General features: G+C 31.9%; 2 protein-coding genes across 2 annotated transcripts in view; one reads left to right on the top strand and one right to left on the bottom strand.

The window, feature by feature from the left end:
- LOC127710527 (solute carrier family 22 member 3-like) overlaps positions 1 to 9,230 on the bottom strand; it is a 30,287-nt gene extending 21,057 nt beyond the window's left edge. The window contains exon 1 of the mRNA XM_052216455.1: positions 9,129 to 9,230. The gene's annotated coding sequence lies outside the window, so the exon portion shown is untranslated. The remainder of the gene's footprint in view (positions 1 to 9,128) is intronic.
- A 1,353-nt stretch (positions 9,231 to 10,583) lies between these two features.
- LOC127712613 (E3 ubiquitin-protein ligase RNF185-like) lies at positions 10,584 to 23,458 on the top strand. Its single transcript, XM_052219157.1, has 5 exons — positions 10,584 to 10,878; positions 13,435 to 13,566; positions 14,167 to 14,224; positions 17,619 to 17,736; positions 19,455 to 23,458. The coding sequence occupies exons 1-5, from the start codon at positions 10,715 to 10,717 to the stop codon at positions 19,550 to 19,552; spliced, it is 570 nt and encodes a 189-aa protein (XP_052075117.1). The 5' UTR covers positions 10,584 to 10,714; the 3' UTR covers positions 19,553 to 23,458.
- Positions 23,459 to 25,860: the final 2,402 nt, after the last annotated feature.

Raw genomic sequence — 25,860 nt, 5'->3', positions numbered from 1 at the left:
ACAAATTATGTCCTTGTACCAATGATAAAATTTAGTAAATGTTTTGACTTGTTTGTGATATTGAAAACCCTGGTGTAATAATTTATCAGTAATACAGAGATTTCTTTCGTTGAAATCAAATACGTTGTTACATCATGTACAAACACGAGCGAATCGAACAAGTTGAGATATGTAAACACCATAAGATGGCGACAAGGGAACGTCACCATCTAAAAATGGATAAATAACAATAGGAAATGAAGAATCATCACTTTTATCATAAATTTTGGTATTAAGCTTCCTGTTAAAGATAAAGATATCAAGATCCAGGAAAGGGCAGTTTTCATTGTTAGTATTAGCTTTATTTAAAGTCAGTTCGGCAGGATAAATCTCTTTCGTGTACATACTGAAGTCGTCATTATTGAGAGCCAATATATCATCTAAATATCTAAAAGTGTTATTAAATTTTTGAATCAGATGTTGTTTCAATGGGTCTTTGCTGATTTTAGTCATAAATTGTAACTCATGACAATACAGAAACAGGTCCGCAATAAGCAGTCAGGGGTCTAACTTAAATAAGTTATTAGAGAATAAATGTGGATAGTGGACACAGATGATGCCCCCGCTTGCATATCATATAGTTATAAAGGGACATAACTGAAGAACAGTAAAAGTGACGCTACCCAAATTTGAACTTGATCTGAGTTTTGTGGTAATAAGCATTGTGTGTAAGTCTCATAACATTTGGTTGAGGCTAACTTAAGTAGAGAACAGAAACTAAAAATTCAGCAATTTTTCTATTTGTATAAACACGCATAACTCTAGAACGGTTGTGTATAAGTTTTATAACATTTGGTTAAGACAAACTAAAGTTAGAGAACGGAAACGAAAAATTCAGCAATTTTTATGTTTATTAAGGGACATAACTCAAGAATGGTAAAAGTATCGCCACCAAATTTTGTACTTAATCTGTATTATGTAGTAATAAGCATTGTGTATAAGTTTCATAACATTTGGTTGAGGCAAACTAAAGTTAGAAAACGGAAACAAAAAATTTGTACTTGATCTTAGTTTTGTGGTAATGAATATTGTGTATAGGTTTCATAATGTTTGGTTGGGGCAAACTTAAGTTACAGAATGGAAACTAAAAATTTCCAATCTTTCGATTTATAAAGGGGCATAACTCAATAATGGTTAAAGTGACACTACCCAAATTCAACTTGATCTGTGTTTTAACAGTGGAAGTCAAAATTAAACATTGCATTGTATAAAGCATTGATTGTAGTTGATTCAACTATAATCATGGACAAAGGAAGATAACTCCAATTTTAATAAAATGCTTGGCTGGGCGCAGCTTGATACGACCGCAGAGGTCGAACCCTGCACAGTTGGGGCAAGTATGGACACAACATTCAAGCTTGATACAGCTCTGAATTTGGATTGTGATTAAATATTTGACACAGCATAGGTTTCTGACACAGAAAGAATGTGGTCTAAGAATTTCAATTTTTTTAATTTACCTATTATGGTCCAATGTCCAAAATCAAAATACATGGTTAGATTCAGCATATCAAAGAACCCCATATATCCAATTTTTGTTGAAATCAAACAAAGTTTAATTTTGGATCCCAACTTGGACAAACTTGAAAACTGGTCCCATAATCAAAAATCTAAACACATGTTTAGATTCAGCATATCAAAGAACCCCAAGAATTCAATTTTTGTTAAAATCAAACTTAGTTTAATTTTGGACCCTTTGGACCTTAATGTAGACCAATTTAAAAAAACGGGACCCAAAATTAAAAATCTAAAAACACGGTTAGATTTGGCATATCAAAGAACCCCAATAATTCAATTTTTGATGAAATCAAACAAAGTTTAATTTTGGACCCTTTTGACCTCAATATGAACCAATTTGATAGCGGGCCCACAAATAAAAAATCTAAATACATGGTAAGATTCAGCATATCAAAGAACCCCATATATTCAATTTTTGTTGAAATCAAACAAAGTTCAATTTTGAACCCCAATTTGGACCAACTTGAAAACTGGGCCAAAAATCTAAAATCTAAATACATGTTTAGATTCAGCATATCAAAGATACCCATATATTCATTTTTTGTTGAAATCAAACAAAGTTTAATTTTGGACCCCAACTTGGACAAACTTGAAAACTGGGCACATTATCAAAAATCTAAACACATGTTTAGATTCAGCATATCATAGTACCCCAAGAATTCAATTTTTGTTAAAATCAAACTAAGTTTAATTTTGGACCCTTTGGACCTTAATGTAGACCAATTTAAAAAAACGGGACCCAATATTAAAAATCTAAATACACGGTTAGATTTGGCATATCAAAGAACCCCAATAATTCAATTTTTGATGAAATAAAACAAAGTTTAATTTTGGACCCTTTTGACCTCAATATGAACCAATTTGATAGCGGGGTCCACAAATAAAAAATCTAAATACATGGTTAGATTCAGCATATCAAAGAACCCCATATATTCAAATTTTGTTGAAATCAAACAAAGTTTAATTTTGGACCCCAATTTGGACCAACTTGAAAACTGGGCCAAAAATCAAAAATCTAAATACATGTTTAGATTCAGCATATCAAAGAACCCCATATATTCAATTTTTTGTTAAAATCAAACAAAGTTTAATTTTGGACCCTTTGGACCTTAATGTAGACCAATTTGAAAACTGGACCCAAAATTAAAAATCTAAATACACGGTTAGATTCGGCATAACAAATAAATAAATGTGGTCAAAGATTTTACAAATCTAATGCGCCATACTGTGCAATTAAAGATTACTTCTTGAAATTTTTCAATATTTGAAATTTGAAAAAAAAATAATATTTGAAGAATAATTCTTTTTAATTTCTGAAATCTGAAATGAGAAAAAATTGACCCCCCCCCCCCCCCCACAATTTCTTTTTACCCCCCCCCCCCTTTTTTCCCCCAAAAAATTCTTTCCCTCAAGATATGGTCATAATCTCAATTCGAATTTCCAATGGAATTTGCAACCATAATTACCCATTTAAATTTACCATAGTGCTAACTTAATCTATTTTATAATAGAATTTAAAATATAGTGTCAAATCTTTCATATGGATTTTTTGGTAAAAAAAAAAGATGCAACATTTGCAGATATTTTTACTGGTCTTCCTTTATAAATATAAATTTCTTTAAACATAATTTAAAAGTAGTGTAAGGGAAGTAACCAAAACGTTGTATTTGGATTACCTCCCTTAAACTGTTTTAAATTATCTTAATTGTTCATTAACCATTACTTTATACATAATTTAAAAGCAGTGTAAGGGAGATAATTTCAATGATGTATTTGATTTATCTCCCTAACACTGCTTTAAATTATGTTTTGTACTAAAGTATTTGTCTATTAACCAGGACAACCTTGTTTTTCCCCCTTTTTTGCCCCTAATTCTTAAACGGTTTGAGCCATAACCCCCCAAAGCAAATCCTAACCATCCCTTTGTGGTATGGAAACTTGTAGTATAATTTCAGAGAGATCCATACGCCGTTCCACAGTGATTGTCTGGAAACTAGAAAATGCTTATTTTTGGCCCCTAATTCCTTAACTGTTGGTACCATAACCCCCAAAATCAATCCCCACCTTCCTTTTGTGGTATTGAACCTTATGGTAAAATTTCACAGAGATCCATTCACTTAAACTAAAGTTAGAGTGCGAAAACTAATGCGTCTTCGGACGACGACGACGACGCCAGACCACGACGATGTCGACGACGCCAACGTCATACCAATATACGACCACAAAAATTTTTTTGCGGTCGTATAAAAATTACTTGATATTAAGAAGAAAATAAAAATTTTGCAATTTTTCCATTTATAAAGGGGCATAACAACAATTGAAGTGACACCACCAAAATTCAAACTTGATCTGTGTTTTGTGGTAATAAGCATTGTGTATAAGTTTCATAACATTTGGTTGAGGCAAACTAAAGTTAGAGAACGAAAACGAAAAAGTCAGCAATTTTTCCATTTGTAAAGGGGCATAACTCTAGAACGGTAAAAGTGACGCCACCAAAATTCAAACTTGATTTGTGTTTTGTGGTAATTAGCATTGTGTATAAGTTTCATAACATTTGGTTGAGGCAAACTAAAGTTAGAGAACGGAAACCAATTTTGGGACGTACGTACGTACGTACAGACGGACAAGGGTAAAACTTAATGCATAAAAATAACATACACTTGTTGTTGAGGGCTAAAATATCAAAAAATCTGTGATAACATATGTATGTTACATGTTTCAAAGGAGCATTATACATCCTTTATTTTGTTAAATTGTGTACTAGTTCTATTGATATTATAATTGTCTTTATGTACATGTATATTAAACTTTAGAAAGACATAACAGCCTGTAGTTTGCCAATCATGCATAACACACCCATGTTATTACAGAAAAAAATATGCCTGTAATAACTAAAGGGTGTTATTACAGCTTCTCTACATCTCTTCAAAGCCTTTTCTCCTACATATATCACAATGTATTTTAATTTATTGTAATAAATAATGATAAGAGCATGTAATGAGGTTCTGCGCAAGCTTCCTAGTCATTCCCAAGTGTCTCATGTAATAAGTTAAATGCCTGTAATAACTAATCCTTGTTATTACAGCTAAGTTATCACTTGAAAGCCTCGTCTCATTGATTTACCATGGTTGATCAAAAGTGTATTAATTGAATTGGAAAATTAGTTTTCAAGGTTATGTATTAAGTTACTGCGCAAGTTTCAAGAACTCCCAAGTGCCCACTGAAAATAAAAATTTTTATAGTACATTTAACTGATAACAAACATATGTTACTACAGATTAAGAGAAAGTATCCGTAATAACACATGTATGTTATTTTTCTCTAAAAACTTATTCAAGTTACACCCTTGACTGATAAGTGGTGCACATTTAGTCCCCATGGGAATTCCGATAACCTGACGATATACGAAATCTCCATAGCAAACAAAAATGTTATCTAGTAAAAATTCAACGGCAGTTATAGTATCAAAGCAGGTCCAATTGACATAGTTCTTTTGTTTGTTGTTACTAAAAAATGACCTAAAAGAGTTTGAACATATATACATATTCGCATTCCGAATTTTTAAATGCCCATTTAATAAGGTGTGTGAATTTTTTCTTAATCATTGTTAATAAGATTATGAGGCAACGTGGTATATAGGGTAGAAAAATCAAAACTTTGAACAGATTTGAAATCACCAATGTAAGCATGCAATTTATCAAGTACTTCCAACGAATTTTTGACACTCCAAAAGTAATTAATTCCACTATTTTCAAAGGCCTTATTTGAACAATTTATTTCCAGGTTTTTGATCCATGTCCAATATGTAACATTCAATTAAGGTTTAACAAAGTTATTGATGTCTAAAAAATTATATTCTCATACTGTATGTAAATGTTAACTGCATAAAATAGGTCCATCTAGCAGTATTAAAAATACTAATAAAATGCTCTGCAGGGCGCAGCTTGATATGACTGCAGAGGTCGAACCCTGAACAGTTGGGGCAAGTATGGACACAACATTCAAGCTTGATACAGCTCTGAATTTGGATTGTGATTAAATATTTGTCACAGCATAGGTTTCTGACACAAAATGAATGTGGTCTAAGAACTTAAAAATTTTAAATTGGACATTCACCTATTATGGTCAAATATCCAAAATCTAAATACATGGTTAGATTCAGCATATCAAAGAACCCCAAGAATTCAATTTTTGATGAAATCAAACAAAGTTTAATTTTGGACCCTTTTGACCTCAATGTGGACAAAGTTGATAACGGGGCCCAAAAATCAAAAATCTAAATACATGGTTAGATTCAGCATATCAAAGAACCCCATATATTCAATTTTTGTTGAAATCAAACAAAGTTTAATTTTGGACCCCGATTTGGACCAACTTGAAAACTGGGCCCATAATCATATATCTAAATACATTTTTAGATTCAGCATATCAAAGAACCCTAAAAATTCAATTTTTGTTAAAATCAAACTAAGTTTAATTTTGGACCCTTTGGACCTTAATGTAGACCAATTTGAAAACGGAACCAAAAATTAAGAATCTAAATACACGGTTAGATTCGGCATATCAAAGAACCCCAATAATTCAATTTTTGATGAAATCAAACAAAGTTAAATTTTGGACCCTTTGGATCCAATGTGGACCAATTTAAAAACGGGGCCCAAAATCCAAAAACTTAATACACGGTTAGATTCAGCATATTAAAGAACCCCAAGAATTCAAGAATAAAACCCCATTGAAATTGATCAAGAAATAAGCAATTTATACGAAGTATCTTCTTTAGCACAATACTGTGCAATTGAATATTTCTTGCTATTGCGCAATACTGTACAATTGACAATTTCTTGCTATTGCGCAATATTGTGCTATTGGATATTTCTTGCTATTGCGCAATACTGTGCAATTGAAGATTTCTTCCTATTGTGCAATACTGTCCAATTGAAGATTTCTTGCTATTGTGCAATGCAATTGAAAATTTCTTGCTATTGCACAATACTTATATATAATAATTTACACATCCTGTTTGGTGTGTATCTCCTACCATATCATTATTATTTGCTTTTAAATATAAATCAGAAATAACCAACTTAAAATGGAAAATTTTAAAAGAAAAAAAAATGAAAAAAAGAAAAAAAAAGAAAAAAAAAAAATTCCCCCTCCCCAAATTTTTTGAACCCCCTTATGATTCATCACCCCCAAACTCAATCCCAGCCTTCCCTTTGTCAGTTTGTGGTATGGTACCTTGCAGTACAATTTCAGAGAGATCCATACACTTGAACACAAGTTATTGTCTGGAAACTAGAAAAATGCTTATTTTTGGCCCCTTTTTGGCCCCGAAGTCCTAAACTTTTCGGGCAATTACCCCCAAACTCAATTCCAGCTTTCCCTTTGTGATATGGAACCTTGTAGTACAATATCAGAAAAATCCAAACACTTACACACAAGTTATTGTCATGAAACTAGAAAAATGCTTGTTTTTTGCCCCTTTTTTGGCCCCTAATTCCTAAAATTTTGAGACAATTTCCCCCAAAATCAATTACAGCCTTCCCTTTGTGATATGGAACCTTGTGGTACAATGTCAGAGAGATCCATACACTTACACACAAGTTATTGTCTGGAAGTTACAAAAATGCTTATTTTTGGCCCCTTTTTGGCCCCTAATTCCTTAACTGTTGGTACCATAACCCCCAAAATCAATCCCAACCTTCCTTTCGTGGTATTGAACCTTATGGTAAAATTTTATGGAGATCCATTCACTTAAACTAAAGTTAGAGTGCGAAAACCAATGTGTCTTCGGACGACGACAACGACGACGACGCCAACGTCATACCAATATACGACCAAAAAATTTTTAATTTTTGCGGTCGTATAAAAAATGAAAAAAAGTATTTTCACATTTTGCTTCAGTCATAGTTTCATAAAATTCTATGAAGGTTTGACACAGTTATCATGACTTTTAAACTCCAGACTGTATCTAAACATTTACTTACATCAATGTAAAAAAGTTTTGCTTCAACAGTGATTAATAGTGTAAAGTATAACCGAGAGCCATCTAACTTGCACTGGGATCCAAACAATGTCTGAGTGAGGTCATATTACTTCAAGAACTTTTCCGGGTATTTGAACTTAAATCCTCACTTCATACATTTTTGTAGACAGTATAACTAAGTGTGTCATAAAAATTTTACTATAATGAAATTATATGTGTATGGTAGTATACTGACCTTTGAAACTCAACAAAATGATGGACATGATAACTAATAAGGTTGGTAAAATAGACTGATCAACAGAAACTAAAAGTTGCAAAAGTCTTTAAGTCAAAAGAGACAAAATTGGGTTCAGACCACAGGGGCTTGTTTAATAGATGTTTTTGGTTTGGAAATATGTCCTGGAACACTAATGATTATAATTATCATCCTTCCCTACGCCCATATCACCCTTCTTCCTAATTTTTGTATCACGGCTTTGAGACGTGGGCAGAACTCGAAATAATCAGTGATGTCACAAAGTCTGAGGAGACATTATTAAAGTCATATGAAACAAGTTTCTTGTAATTTTAATGTTAGCGAAATTATTGAACCAATGCATGCATATATACTAAACTAAGTCCTGTATACATGTTTTTTATATTCATTACGAATCTATAACGTATTATTGACAAATAATATTTCATTCTGTGATTGTTGATCGCAAGCTAATTAAATTTCAAGTTTGTTGCCGAGGTTTAACGGATAATGACATTGATAAACAATCAACACAGAGCGTTTGGAGCTTCATGTACACTTGTTTCTATAGTAAAACTTAGCCATTCAAGTAAATAAAACTTAAATTCAACTTTTTTTTTAAATTTGAAGTCTCATATGAATTTAAGCTTATTTTTGTCAAGCCTTTATAACTGTCAAAGGGTGGGGGGAAAGATCTGAAAAAAAAGCAAGATAAAACGATTATTCGGTTTTCAGTGTGTAGATACAATAAACTATCAGCAGCTCAACACAATGTGAAGCTTTTTTGCTTCTTTGTTGTGCTCACTCGCCAAAAAGGTTCTCATTGTGGCTTAAGCTGACATTTAAGAATATCAATGTGCAGAAAACTTGAAAATCTATACAAATCTACTACAATGTAGGATATATTTATAATACTAAACCCCTGCATGAAAACATCAATGGTCAGACTGTGTATGTCATCTTCATATTGTTCATACACATAATTGTTATGCCTTTAACCCTCTTATGGGTGTAATTTGTGCTTAATAAAGTTATATATAAAATTCCCTGAACTTGAAATAGCCTTTGTATGCATAATTGACAATAAATCATGAATAATTAAGAAATTTTCAAATCATTTGTTGGAATGATAAGATTTGGTCGTATATTTGAATATTCGGGGAAATTGGAATAGATAACACGTATTGTCGTTATAAGCAAAGAAAAAGCAAAACGAAAGTGAAAGTAGACATGATTTGGGAGTGATGACTGATGTCGTCAATGTACATACAAGAGAATCTCATAACATAAAAGAAAACAAATATATAAATAAATTTACTCTTATGTCTATATGTTCAACTTTTCACTTACTTTATGGGTGATTTGTCAGTCTTACGATGACCTTGCTGGTCTTTCACAACCACGACTGAAACCACTGACAAACTTATCCTTTACAGCGCCATCTATGTTTTATCATGAGGAAGATAAAAATATGAAAATGGTGATTTGATGTGTTGTAAGGCAACAATTTCATACGATTAAACCAAATAGGTATTGAAGCTACTTGACACTGTATGGTAAGAATTTTAACCATTTTTATATTATTTTCATTATTTTGCAACTAGATCTGGTCATTACCGATATCAAGTAAAGTATCTAAAAAAATAACAAACTAGCTGCGAGCCGAAATGCGAAATTTGAATATTTGAAACGATTATATGCTAATAAAAAATTGTGTCACTACAATTTGTAGTGACACACTTTTAAGCTAAATCATAGAAGTTTTGAATAGATATGACAAATTATATCTCTTAAAAAATGCTTCCATTAATTTGAAATAAAAGATGGGTCATTGTGCGGTATGATTTGCTTGTAACCTAGCTGTTAAAGAAAGTAATTAGATTAAGCTGAGAAATCGCGATCGGTCTCTTTTACATGTAAAAGGCTTATTGGCAAATTTTCTTCTAATGTCATTTTATGAGGATTTATATCTCTTATAAAATACTTCCATAAATTTAAGAAGAAACAAAGAATGGGCCATTGTAAGCATTTGCTTGTAATCTGATAAAGAAAATAATTAGATTAAGACAAATTATTATATGAAATGTAATTAAAGTCTGCGTTTGCACTCCTTTAAGGCTTATTGGCAAATTTTCTTCTAATATCCAAAACATTTTCGATTTCGGCGTTTCCACAGATCTCTTTCTTTTTTCTTTTCTTTTCTTTTTTTTTTTTTTTTTCCCCTTTTTTCCTGTTTATTCGAATTACCATGGTGTAAGATAGATTGAGGTCTAAATCAAAAATGATAGAATTATTTTTTCAATACTTAGACAACATGTAGTTTATATCATGCTTTTATCAAAAATATCATAAAAACTATGGATCGCAGAGCTTTTTTTCTAGCTTCATGTTGTGTAAAATTTACAGATTTTATATAGATAATTCGTGAAAAAAGATAGAATTCAAAATAAGATATGAGAAGATAGCAATTCTAATGTGCATTCAATAGAAGAAAGAAGAACATTTTGGGACATGGAACTTGTTTTCTTGCTGCAAAACCAGAAAGGAATATTCACTGTACATTCCTTCATAAAATTATATTTTCTAAGTTATCTCCCCTTGAATGACTGAGTTGGAATTTAATAAACACAACAAACAAAAAAAAAAATGTCGTACTCATACGACAAACAAATTAGTGTATTGTATACGTCATAAAGGGAATAAGATTTAAGATAAAAAAAAATATGATAAATTTGTCAGTCTTTTTTGCTATTGATTTGGCAACATAGAACTAACACTTTATCTTACAAATCAGTTATACGCATGTGTAATGGAACGTCAACAAAATTGACTTCCTGTGTTCTAGAAACAGAATGTAAACACATTTTCGTCGTATTGTGTGTTAAAACTAGAATTGATTTATTTTTATTGAAATGAAAACCATTTAGTAAAGTAAAATGAGTTCCACAACGCAGACTCCAGAAGGAGCGGAAGGTGGATGTGATGTTCCGCCGAACAAATCTGAGACTCCAGAAAACGAAGACTCCACATTTTATGAATGTAACATTTGTCTTGACACGGCTAAAGATGCTGTTGTCAGCATGTGTGGTCATTTGTTTTGGTTAGTTTATTATTCAATTTTACATTGTAATAGGTTTCGAATAGTCAAACATATCTTATGTAGTCTAGAGATACATTTGGAGTTCGTAAATTATCCAGATCAGGGAGTGGGGATTATCAGCTTTCGTGACGTTTCAGCCATACAGCCACAGGTCATGTCAGCCAAAGTACCTGTTCAAATATAGTCGATTCAGCCACAGTATTTCATAATGTTCCCTTACCTAGTAGATATATAACCATGATAACCGCCCTCCATTAGCTACATGTACACCAGTCAGGAATCATGGTCTGTTCGCTCCCATTCAGTGATTCACGTTCACCCCCTTGCATGTTCCCACCCCACATGTTTGCACCCTGGGTCTGTTTTATTTGGTTTTTGTGTAGAATAGATATTTAATCGTGTTTAAGTTTGTGTATTTGCATGGTATAAATAATTTTTTTTCATTGTTTCAAAATAAAGTGACATTATAAAAACATAAACAGTAAACAGGTTTCCTTTTGTGTTTTATTAATTCTTTTGACGAAATTAATCATGATCATCTGGGACTGTTATACAATATATTGTGTCCCAGTGATAATCAAATCTTCATTGAGTTTACTCATACCAAACTAACTACATGCAGTTTTTACATCAAAGCTAGTTATAACAACAATCATGATTTTTAAACACAGAACAATAATACCAAATTTGGCTTTGTCAATACCAACTAACACTAATTATACATGTATATCATGTATATAATTAAAATAATTGATCATCAAATCACCAAAAAAATATTTTATTTAAAAATTCCCGAAATTTAATCATGAAAGTTTAAATATTTTGATAAATAAATAAAAACACTAATGATTCAAACAAATAAAAATGGGTGCGAACGAGCCCAGAGGTGGAACATGTGGGGTGCGAACGGACCCAATACCGCCAGTCAGCTACTGGGTTACTTCTATAATTAAGCTCAGTTGGTAGAGCAATGGCTTACTGTGCTAGGTGTTCTAGAGTTGAAACCCGGCTGGTACAGTTGTGAATTTTGGAAGTATTATCGTGCTCTCCAGTTACAAAATAGGCACCCAAAAGAATAACCAATGGTTAAAAGGAATAAATGTTCTTTCAGAGGAAGTGATGAAGATATTGATATTATACATGTTATAGTATAATGACTCTTGAGTTTGGGGGACTGTAGCCAGGGACTGCGCTGGGGTTTGACAATGTCACAAATTCGATTTTTATACGCCCGTTTACGGGACGTATTATGGTATACTGTTGACAGTCTGTCAAAAAAAGTTTTCTGACAATAACTGAAAAATGCTTTCAGCAGTTCTCATGAAACTTTGGTGAATTGTTTATATCTATTGATCATGTTGATGTAAGCTCCCTTTAGAATTTTATAAATTTTAGATTTTACATTTCTGAGTTATAGGGTTTTATTCATTAAAAAAGGGGGGATTTTCCAGTTTTTCAACAATAACTCAAAAATTTCATCAGTTCTCATGAAACTTTGGTGAATTATTTATAGCTATTGATGTAATCTCCCTATTGATTTTCATAAATTTCAAATATGACATTGAGAAGAAATTGAACTTTATTTGTTTATAGTCTGACAACAGATTTACTTAGTATTGCGCAACAGCTCAGTGTATTGCACAACAGCAAGAAATCTTTAATTGAATATAAATTCAATTCATATAACCAATTTCAAGTTCTTTGACTACATTTATTCAGAAACCTTTAATATGTCAAATATTTAATTACAATCCCAATTCAGACCTGTATCAAGCTTGAATATTGTGTCCATTTTTGCCCCAACTGTTCAGGGTTGAACCTCTGCGGGCGTATCCAGCTGCGCTTAGCGAAGCAGTTTATTTATTTCATCTGGCAACAAAATACGGCTGCTGGCGCCAACATTTTCCCATGCCAAAATTTTCAATTCTTGACACTCACTGTAATGGTAATCGTCATTTAAAATTGATAAAAGTAAAAAATAATTGTATGAAATTTTACCTGGCGACAAGTTTATGACTTTGTTTACGACACACAGCTAATCAACGGTTACAACAGGTGTCATAATCTGTTGTCACAGGTAATTCGCTTCCGATGAAAAAACATAATATAACAGAGCAATACATTACATGACAATTCATTACTTAAAGTTAAATGATGTACAGTGCATAAGAAATTTAAATCGAACATGGTTTCAATTTTGGTAGAAGAAATCAAGACTAAAGTTGGCTCCAAACTTTTCCAAACTGGCGACAAAATGTAGCAGCTGGCGATTTTTCTGGCTCCAACTTTTTGGAGCCAGAGTAGCCACTGGTAGCAGTGCTTCCCCTTACTTAGTAGATATATAACTGCCCTTCATTAGCTGCGCTAGTGGAGTACTCCTTTAGCTCAGTTGGTACATGTATCTTAAATTTTACTGGTACAGTGGAAGTTTACTTATAATTATTGTCACTCAGAAATTTAAAAAAAAATGAAAGAAATTTTATTTGGTCAGCAGTGTTCAATAGATACCATAGAATTTCACCATATCTCTACTTAAAAGATCCAATACATTTTCAGCTGGCCATGTCTACATCAGTGGTTAGAAACAAGACCTAACAGAAAGCTGTGTCCAGTTTGTAAAGCTGGTATAGATAAAGATAAAGTAATACCTATTTATGGAAGAGGGTCAACAGATAAAACTGACCCAAGGTAGGTTTAACAGTGAATTATAGTACAACTATGTACCTTGCGAAAAAGTTACTGTAAATTTTTGAAATCATATGATTGACTGCAGTTATGTTTGTTGGTGAATGCCAAATAAATGTAAAAATAATGTTATATCCAGTAATTCAGAAAAACAAAGATTTATATGAGATTATGGCAGAGTTCTTGAAATATTGTTTTCCCTGGTGGTCCTTGAAGAAAATCTGCTGGTCCTCACTAATATTTCTAATGCAAAATACCAAAAAATGTGTCGGTCATTGGCAAAATTTTGTTGGTCAAAACCTTCGGACCACGTCTTTTCCAGATCTCTGGTATGGTAATATAAATGTAAATTTAAGTACCAGTGGGTGTGAGGTATATATGTACATTTGTAAATGAGACCACAAACCAAAGAACCAATAAATACAAAAACTTCATGCTGCCTGTTAGTAGTTCAGTTATTAATATAACTACCATGACTACTGCTTCAATTCATCTTGAACAATGTATTTGTAGCAGAATTTAGTATATATTAATGTAAATGTATATTTCATTTGTAGTTTGATATGACGACTCATGTCACTTTTATCATATTTATAATTGTAGAGAAAAGTTACCACCAAGACCTCCAGGTCAAAGACCAGAACCAGAAAATAATGGAGGGGTGAGTTTGGACAAGTTATTCTTTAAACAAAACCATTTTTATACGACCACAAAAAAATTTTTGTGGTCGTATATATTGGTATGACGTTGGCGTCGTCGTCCGAAGACGCATTAGTTTTCGCACTCTAACTTTAGTTTAAGTGAATGGATCTCTATGAAATTTTACCATAAGGTTCAAAACCACAAAAGGAAGGTGGGGATTGATTTTGGGGGTTATGGTACCAACAGTTAAGGAATTAGGGGCCAAAAAGGGGCCAAAAATAAGCATTTTCTAGTTTCCAGACAATAACTGTGGAACAGTGTCTGGATCTCTCTGAAATTATACTACAAGTTTCCATACCACAAAGGGATGGTTAGGATTTGCTTTGGGGGGTTATTGCTCAAACCGTTTAAGAATTAGGGGCAAAAAAGGGGGAAAAACAAGGTTGTCCTCATTAATGGACAAATACTTTAGTACAAAACATAATTTAAAGCAGTGTAAGGGAGATAAATCAAATACATCATTGAAATTATCTCCCTTACACTGCTTTTAAATTATGTATAAAGTAATGGTGAATGAACAATTAAGATAATTTTAAACAGTGTAAGGGAGGTAATCCAAATACAACGTTTTGGTTACTTCCCTTACACTGCTTTTAAATTATGTTTAAAGAAATGCATATTTATAAAGGAAGACCAGTATGGCGCATTAGATTTGTAAAATCTTTGACCACATTTATTTATTTATTATGCCGAATCTAACCGTGTATTTAGATTTTTAATTTTGGGTCCAGTTTTCAAATTGGTCTACATTAAGGTCCAAAGGGTCCAAAATTAAACTTTGTTTGATTTTAACAAAAATTGAATATATGGGGTTCTTTGATATGCTGAATCTAAACATGTATTTAGATTTTTGATTTTTGGCCCAGTTTTCAAGTTGGTCCAAATTGGGGTCCAAAATTAAACTTTGTTTGATTTCAACAAAAATTGAATATATGGGGTTCTTTGATATGCTGAATCTAACCATGTATTTAGATTTTTTATTTGTGGACCCCGCTATCAAATTGGTTCATATTGAGGTCAAAAGGGTCCAAAATTAAACTTTGTTTGATTTCATCAAAAATTGAATTATTGGGGTTCTTTGATATGCCAAATCTAACCGTGTATTTAGATTTTTAATATTGGGTCCCGTTTTTTAAATTGGACTATATTAAGGTCCAAAGGGTCCAAAATTAAACTTAGTTTGATTTTAACAAAAATTGAATTCTTGGGGTTCTTTGATAAGCTGAATCTAAACATGTGTTTAGATTTTTGATTATGGGCCCAGTTTTCAAGTTGGTCCAAGTTGGGGTCCAAAATTAAACTTTGTTTGATTTCAACAAAAATTGAATATAAGGGGTTCTTTGATATGCTGAATCTAGACATGTATTTAGATTTTAGATTTTTGGCCCAGTTTTCAAGTTGGTCCAAATTGGGGTCCAAAATTAAACTTTGTTTGATTTCAACAAAAATTGATTATATGGGGTTCTTTGATATGCTGAATCTTACCATGTATTTAGATTTTTTATTTGTGGGCCCGCTATCAAATTGGTTCATATTGAGGTCAAAAGGGTCCAAAATTAAACTTTGTTTGATTTCATCAAAAATTGAATTATTGGGGTTCTTTGATATGCCAAATCTAACTGTGTATTTAGATTTTTAATTTTGGGTCTAGTTTTTTAAATTGGTCTACATTAAGGTCCAAAGGGTCCAAAATTAAACTTAGTTTGATTTTAACAAAAATTGAATTTTTGGAGTTCTTTGATATGCTGAATCTAAACATGTGTTTAGATTTTTGATTATGGGCCCAGTTTTCAAGTTGGTCCAAGTTGGGGTCCAAAATTAAACTTTGTTTGATTTCAACAAAAATTGAATATATGGGGTTCTTTGATATGCTGAATCTAAACATGTATTTAGATTTTAGATTTTTGGCCCAGTTTTCAAGTTGGTCCAAATTGGGGTCCAAAATTAAACTTTGTTTGATTTCAACAAAAATTGAATATATGGGGTTCTTTGATATGCTGAATCTTACCATGTATTTAGATTTTTTATTTGTGGACCCCGCTATCAAATTGGTTCATATTGAGGTCAAAAGGGTCCAAAATTAAACTTTTTTGTTTGATTTCATCAAAAATTGAATTATTGGGGTTCTTTGATATGCCAAATCTAACCGTGTTTTTAGATTTTTAATTTTGGGTCCCGTTTTTTAAATTGGTCTACATTAAGGTCCAAAATTAAACTTAGTTTGATTTTAACAAAAATTGAATTCTTGGGGTACTTTGATATGCTGAATCTAAACATGTGTTTAGATTTTTGATTATGGGACCAGTTTTTAAGTTTGTCCAAGTTTGGGTCCAAAATTAAACTTTGTTTGATTTCAACAAAAATTGAATATATGGGGTTCTTTGATATGCTGAATCTAACCATGTATTTTGATTTTGGACATTGGACCATAATAGGTAAATTAAAAAAAAATTGAAGTTCTTAGACCACATTCTTTCTGTGTCAGAAACCTATGCTGTGTCAAATATTTAATCACAATCCAAATTCAGAGCTGTATCAAGCTTGAATGTTGTGTCCATACTTGCCCCAACTGTTCAGGGTTCGACCTCTGCTGTCGTATCAAGCTGCGCCCAGCGAAGCATTTTATTAAAGGTACAGTTAGTGATTTATAATCTCATAATTTGAAAATTTATACTTTATATGGCAAAGTGAACAGCCAAATGCTAGTTGTTCATTGAATGACAATGTTCCAACCAGGATTAGAAAATGGTAGGGTGCAAATTTTAAAAAGGACACTTTAGCACATACGTTTTTCAACTGAATTGTTACATCATCTTGGAAAAACCCATGGGAAATGAAACTACAAAGGAGTATTTTATTTTCCAATGAATCCATAGGTAGATAGTTACTTTCCAAGAGTGGTGGGAACTAGAAAATCAAAATCACTTCATTATTTTTTTGTTTTTTTTTTTGGTGGGCTGGGCTATATATAACATGTACATGTATGTATAAACTTTTTCACTGTTTGGAAGCAAAGCAACATATAGCAGTTCTTAAGACTTTTCACATTTGATCTGGTTAGAAATTAAACTCTTGATTGTTATTAAGAAATACATCATGAAACCATCAGTGATTTTAAAGAAATATCGATTTGAAATTGTAAAGGTGAAAAAAAACCTATAGTTTTAGCACTATTTCATAATTGTACAAACAAAATGTTTCATTTTTCCACACTATTAGAGGAAGAGTAAGCAATAATAATTATAAGAGACCTATGATATCTGATAATCTTACATTCTGTATTATTAAATTTTATACCGGTAATTCTTTGACTATGTTAACAGACTGATACATATCAGTAATATTATTTTTAGGCTTTTCCTGGATTTGGATTGGGAGATGGAGGATTCCAGATGTCTTTTGGCATTGGTGCTTTTCCATTTGGAATATTTGCATCTGCTTTTAATTTTAACGATGGAAGACCTGCTCCAGGTATGTTAACAAAATATTTTGTCTCTGGTTATTATCATAAATCTCTAATATAAAAATAAGAAGATGTGTTATGATTGCCAATGAGACAACTCTCCACCAGAGACCAAATTAAATGACACAGAAATTAACAACTATATGTCACCAATGAGCAAAGTCCATACCACAAAGTCAGCTATGAAAGGTCCTGAAATGACAAATGTAAAACAATTCAAAATTAATGGCCTAATTTATGTACAAAATAATGAACGAAAATCAAATATGTTACACAGCAACACACGACAACCACTGAATTACAGGCTCCTGACTTGGGACAGGCACATACAGATTGTGGCGGGGTTAAACTAGTTTGTAGGCACCATACCTCCTCCTTACCTGGGACAGTGGTGTAACAGTACAACAAAAGAGCAAACTAAAAATCAGTTGAAAAGACTTAACTCATCAGATGGATACAAATAGAAATACATCTAACAAAAACACATAGTGGACATGGCAGGGTACTTATACATCCCCACAACAAAAAGACACTAAGTACACCCCTCTGAGAGTACTCGCAGTTACTGACAGCTAGTTCAAAGACAATAAAAACTAATAAATTTTTTTTTTTTTTTAAATCATTCATTTAAGCCTTGTTTAACATTCTTTTGCATATTGAGAATTCAGAAATTATTGTATTTATAATATTGCATGCTCTTATTTTTGAGATTGTCAACAATAGACACAAATACGGATTTAATTATTGCTATTTCCAGAAATGCTATATACAAATACATTTGTAATGTTACATGTATCAACATGTTAAAAGTGAGTTTTTATTTTTTGGAACACTCCTCTCGTTTTTGTTTTTTTTTTATTTAATTTGAAGATTTCGCAAAAATTTCTGAATTTACACTTACAGTAAATATATTATGAAAATTCATTTAAATGAATTGGAGCTGAGTGGCAAAGTAGACCCTTCAAAATATTGACTATTAAATCTTTTAGCTTAAAATTCCTTGAATAGAGCCTTAATTTCTCAAAAACTAAGCAAGCAAGTAACTATATGCCTTTCCCCTTTAAGTAACCGGTAGGGAAGGGGTGTGGTGTTTAGTTGCTTGTTCACTTATAAAAGATCCTCACTGCAAAAGTTTTAAGTTCTCAACTGTCAGAAATGTATTTGTGACAATAGCCACAACTTTATTCAGTCTGATCTTTAAATAAATACCACATTTTTGTCCCTGACTCAAATGCTGGACTTGAGGACATATCTTAAAGATCAATGATTCACACAAACAAATGTATTGAAACAATTTGTGGTCTGGATCATATCTTTATACCGCTCTCTTGTTATTACATACAAGGTTTGTCATGACCTTTATAAATATCTGGTTGTTCAAGGTCACAACCGAGAAACTATTGAAATGAATTTGTACTGTATACCTAAGGCTTTAGAAAAAATGCAATTATTTGTAAAAAAAATTACTGTATTTGCTATGAAAAATGGGAAGTAACTTTTATTAGAATTTAATATTTTTATTTACAGCCTTTCCATTCTCAATTTTATTTATCTGGTTATTCACAGTAACAACCAACTAAGTATTGGAATTTATACGTACAGTATATTTAAGGCTTACCTGTAAAAAAAGTTAACAATTTGATTATAATTCAAAATTTACTTCATAAGCTCTGAAAGAAGGGAGATAGCTTTTATTCAAATTCCAAAAATGTTCTTTTATTTATAGCTGCACCAGGTTCACCACATCACACAGAGGAACAATTCCTGTCTAAAGTTTTCTTATGGGTGGCCGTGTTGTTTATGTTTTGGCTGCTTATCGCCTGATTCTGTTATGAATGGATAATACATATATTGAAAGGGCACGTGGTGTGCAGATGGAATGAGTGGACTTGGATGAAAATTAATATATTAATTATTTTTTGTTTAGATATCAAATTATTCTGAAAAGCTATCGTGAATCTTATAAGGAGACTGACTTATAGAAAGACTCTAAGGAGTAAATTGAAATTGACTTTTGATTTATTAAGCTGTTGAGGAATTATATATTATGTTAACTTTAATATAGGTTGCTCTCTAAATAATGAACTTTCATCGTTATTATGTATTGATATAATTTATTGACAGGGTAATTTGATATAATAATTTGTATCATTATTTGTTCCTACCAATGCAATATCTTGTCAAATATGTGTGATTTTTGTTGCCAAAATAGACAATTGATTTGTTGCACATGTATTTATTAATAGGGTCTGGATAGGGTTTATAGAATAAAAAAACAATTGGTAAAAAAATAGATAATATAGGGCAAAAAAATAAACTGTAAATTGTTGAGAAAAACAGGCTAAAAGATAAAGAATAGAGAATTATAAGGAGCTAAAATATAAAGAAAAGAAGATAAGACTGAAAAATAAAGAATACAGAAATGAATACCCCATTAAGACCCTTAAGTGTAGATAAGAAGGAAAACTGGCCCCGTATATATTCTGCATTATCACTATTTTCTTAATTTTTCTGTATAATAATTTTCCATCTCACATTACTGGAGTGATATGAGATTTTTTTGGTTGAGTAGAAATAGAATGTATGACATCATAGTGATTCGATACTTACATGATTTATAACATACATTCCTAAAATTCTCCATTGATAAATTAAGAAATTATTAAGAAACTAAGCCTCCAACTGGCTCAGACAAAGTCGACCTAGGACAGAATTTTCTATTTTGGTCATATAGCTCCTCAAGTAATCAAATATAATCTAATGCTGGAAATTTACAAATTATTATTGTCTGTTACAATAAATATGCACTGCAAATCAAATGATCTGAGCTGAAACCTAATATTATTTAAATATAAATGTAATGTTATCTCAGCAACTTAAATATGCCCCGCTGCAGCGGAGGGGGCATTAACTGTTACCCTTGTCTATCTGTAAGTCTGTACATATGTACGTCCCGAAATTGGTTTCCGTTCTCTTACTTTATTGTTTATTGTTTATTGTTTTTTGTGCAATAGAGTATTATTTATCGTTTCCTAATACATGATATACATGATAACACCAAAGAATACCATTTAATTATTTCTAAAAACCTTAATCTTATATAATATTAAATTTGCTTCAAAGGATTTTTTACTATGCCTAAAACTTCATAATATACATGTAGCTAGACAATTACACAAACATGATTGTTTTATTGTTTTGATCGTTCCACACAGTGTCTTGTGTCTTTAGACTTGATTTATTTCCATAATATGATTTGTCTTTAATAGACTGAACATCTCTTCAAAAGTATTTCAGCACATATTGTAATAAATAATTGAAACATAAAAAGAATAACAGAAATTACCAAAAATATTGTTAATAAAAATTACCATGCCAACCCCTAAAATCTGATTCTTGAGAAAAAATAGATTAAACAAACAACAATAAACAAGACATTGTTTAGTTCAATTATATGTTTTGGAGTTTAGTGTGACGTCCATTTTCACTGAACTAGTACACATTTTTGTTTAGGGGCCAGCTGAAGCCCGCCTCCGGGTGCGGGATTTTCTCACTGTGTTGAAGACCCATTGGTAGCCTTCGGCTGTTTTCTGCTCTTTGGTCGGGTTGTTGTCTCTCTGACACATTCCCCATTTCCATTCTCAATTTTATTTGAGCATGGATTAAAATTTAGAGTGAGATGTTTAATAATAAATGGGATCTTTTTGATGGGGGGAAATAAGGTATTAATGTACATAGCTAGACAGAACATGCTGTTACATTACAAAGACCTTTTGATCTTTCTATGATTGTCACAATGTTTTTTAAAACTACAAACATGTGAATGTGTTTGTGTATGCATACTGTTATTTTTATGATGTGTAAATGTGTTTTAAATTTTGTGAAAATCAACTATTGTGACTATGCATTAAACAAATGTTAGGCGTAACAATTTTTTGAGATTCTCAAGACAGCTAAGAATTAGAAATCAGTTGCATAGTGCATTGTGTAGGCATTAGTGGTAACAAACCCTCTAGTCTCTATATTTAACAACTAAAAAATTATGAAATCACTTTTCCCTTTATAAAAAGTTGACCATCCTCCTTGATAAATCAGGTTTATGAACAAATAAGTCAGGAAAATCTAAGAGCTAATCATCTGTAAGATGATTTTTGTCCCTTAGATAATTTGGCATTTAATCTGGAAGGATTTCACAGACAAATCACCAAAGTCTCAGTAGATTTACCAATGACGGGATTTCTTCATTTCTTAGGTTCCAGACTTACAGCATCACTGAATGTTATTTGTCAAAATGCCCTTCAAATTTAGAAAAATTGAAATCCTTAATGTTGTTCCAAATTACAACAGATTTGAGATTAATTTTATGGCATTGTAATAATATGAATTGATCAATATGAATATATCCAAGGCTGAGTTTTGATGATAATATGGACTTGTGTAAGTTTCATTTAAAAGAGGCATTATCAATGTTTATTTTTAATTTTGTTGTTTTATGGATGCTAAATTTTGTTGTTACATTTTTTCATGTCGAGAAGTGATTAGAAACTTCGATTTATATTTGTTCATATATACCATGACTCAATTAGAAACTTTGATTTATATTTGTTCATATATACCAAGACTCAATTAGAAACTTTGATTTATATTTGTTCATACTGAGACTCGTTCATACGGAGTCTAGATTAGAAACTTTGATTTATATTTGTTCATACCGAGACTCAATTAGAAACTTTGATTTATATTTGTTCATACCAAGACTCAATTAGAAACTTTGATTTATTTATGTTCATACCGAAACTCGATTAGAAACTTTGATTTATATTTGTTCATACTGAGACTATATTAGAAACTTTGATTTATATTTGTTCATACTGAGACTCGATTAGAAACTTCGATTTATTTTTGTTTATACTGAAACTCGATTAGAAACTTTGATTTATATTTGTTCATATCATGACTGGATTAGAAACTTTGATTTATATTTGTTTATACCGAGACTCGATAAGAAACTTTGATTTATATTTGTTCATACCGAGGCTTGATTAGCAACTTTGATTTATATTTGTTCATACCGAGACTCGATTAGAAACTTTGATTTATATTTGTTCACACCGAGACTCGATAAGAAACTTTGATTTATATTTGTTAATACTGAGCCTCGTTCTTACCGAGACTCGATTAGAAACTTTGATTTATATTTGGTTATACCGAGACTCAATTAGAAACTTTGATTTATATTTGTTCATACCGAGACTTGATTAGAAACTTTGATTTATATTTGGTTATACCGAGACTCAATTAGAAACTTTGATTTATATTTGTTCATACCGAGACTCGATTAGAAACTTTGATTTATATTTGTTCATACCGAGACTCGATTAGAAACTTTGATTTATATTTGTTCATAAGGAGACTCGATTAGAAACTTTAATTCAATTGAACTTACTGTTTTTTCTTTCCCTATTGTATCAATGAGGATAACCATATAGTATTTGTTAGCATTCAGTTATTTTTTACATGAAAATCATGTGATGTATTGTATAGAATTTTATTCCTTATTATTTGCTAAAATAATGGTCATATGTTTGTAATTCTCAGTTTGAAATGTTGTATTTATGAATGGTACTTAAAGAGAGATTGTTGTTGTCTTTATGCAGAGAATAGATATATATGTGTGTGTCTGTGATAGTGTATTAAAAACAGAAACGCCAATAAATATATTACAGAGTACACACATTCTTTTGTTTAATTTTCCTCCGTAGCAGGATAGATGATTTAAAAGTTTTATAAAATTTTATGTAGGTTTGGCATTCACCAACATAATTTTGCCTAAGACATATCTGACCACCTTTATCTGACTTGGGTTTTTTTCTTCTGGTGGCTTGATCTCTTTTATAAGTCAATACCCCCTTCTGGATCCTGATTTTACTTTCAAATTTCATTCTTTTAAGATAGCATCTATGGTGAAAACTTTAATTAGAAATATTCATTTATTCAACTATGAAAAACAAGTTTGAAGGATTTTACTTTTTCATTGGGCAATGAATGAAAAGAGATGTTGGTTGTACATCAATGCAAAAGCAACCCAATGCCACAAAAAAGGTCTTGAACAAAAGTAAAAGTTCTGAATAAATTTTAACAAATAATATACATAATTCTGTGGCAAACACAAAAGTTTATAAAGCATTAAGTGCCAGTCTTTGTAAGAATCAGGCAATTTTGAAAAAATCAAAACATGGCTGATAAAAACCTACCGACCTAACCATGCTATTTTGAAGTTACCTTCATCCTGAGTTAGAAATGGTAGGTCTTTCTTTTCTGCATGTCTAGTAATTCGAGAAATCTCTAGATAAATTTTGGCTAGAATGATAGCAAATTACAGAGTTAGCTTCCCTTAATTGTTACTTGGCTCTAGTGCATTTCAACGAAATTATATCTTGAATTACCAGAACAGGACAAGGAAACGAATGTTATATTCATGCACCATTATACATTTTGATCTTATATTGATGTCAACTTTAGTGGGTTTTTGTTTGTCATGTTTTCACAACTGCCTGATTCTTAGGCAGATTGGCACTTAATATATAACTGGAGGCAACCACTGTCCAGGTTCCTGGTTTTAGACAAGAAAATGAACATGTGGCAGGATAATGTACTGTTTTAAGTACTGGGTATACTTCCTATAATTTTGATCAGTGGAATTCATAGAAAAACATAGCATGGACTACAGGAACAACATAACAAGACATTGTTTAACTTTAATATAGCCTGAACCACAGGAACAACATACAAGCTGTTGTTAACCTTTAACATACAAGCTGTTGTTAACCTTTACCATAGCCTGAACCACAGGTTCATTACAAACTGTTGTATACCTTTAACATAGCCTGGACCACAGGGACAACATTACACACTGCTATTAACTTTTAACATAGCCTGAACCACAGGAACAACATTACACTGTTGTTGACCTTTAACATAGCCTGAACCACAGGAACAACATTACAAACTGTTGTTCACCTTTAACATAGCCTGGACCACAGGGACAACATAACACACTGCTGTTAACCTTTAACATAGCCTGAACCACAGGAACAACATTACACTGTTGTTGACCTTTAACATAGCCTGAACCACAGGAACAACATCACAAACTGTTGTTCACCTTTAACATAGCCTGAACCACAGTAACAACATTACAAACTGTTGTTCACCTTTAACATAGCCTGAACCACAGTAACAACATTACAAAATGTTGTTCACCTTCAACAAAGCCTGAACCACAGGAACAACATTACACTGTTGTTGACCTTTAACATAGCCTGAACCACAGTAACAACATTACAAACTGTTGTTCACCTTTAACATAACCCGAACCACAGTAACAACATTACAAACTATTGTTCACCTTTAACATAGCCTGAACCACAGGAACAACATAACAAACTGTTGTTCACCTTTAACATAGCCTGAACCACAGTAACAACATTATAAACTGTTGTTCACCTTTAACATAGCCTGGACCACAGGAACAACATTACAAACTGTTGTTCACCTTTAACATAGCCTGAACCACAGTAACAACATTACAAACTGTTGTTCACCTTTAACATAGCCTGGACAAAAGTAACAACATTACACACTGTTGTTGACCTTTAACATAGTCTGAACCACAGGAACAACATTACAAGCTGTTGTTAACCTTTAACATAGCCTGGACAAAAGTAACAACATTACACACTGTTGTTGACCTTTAACATAGCCTGAACCACAGGATTAACAAAAACAATCTGTGGTAAACCTTTAACATAGTCTGAACCACAGGGACAACATTACAAGCTGTTGTTAACCTTTAACATAGCCTGGACAAAAGTAACAACATTACACACTGTTGTTGACCTTTAACATAGCCTGAACCACAGGATTAACAAAAACAATCTGTGGTAAACCTTTAACATAGTCTGAACCACAGGAACAACATTACAAGCTGTTGTTAACCTTTAACATAGCCTGGACAAAAGTAACAACATTACACACTGTTGTTGACCTTTAACATAGCCTGAACCACAGGATTAACAAAAACAATCTGTGGTAAACCTTTAACATAGCCTGAACCACAGGAACAACATTAC

The sequence above is a fragment of the Mytilus californianus genome, unplaced genomic scaffold, assembly GCF_021869535.1.
Source record: "Mytilus californianus isolate M0D057914Y unplaced genomic scaffold, xbMytCali1.0.p SCAF_8, whole genome shotgun sequence".
Taxonomy (NCBI): domain Eukaryota; kingdom Metazoa; phylum Mollusca; class Bivalvia; order Mytilida; family Mytilidae; genus Mytilus; species Mytilus californianus.
Note: the sequence above shows the minus strand (reverse complement) of the source record. Positions and strands in the feature narration are given on the sequence as shown.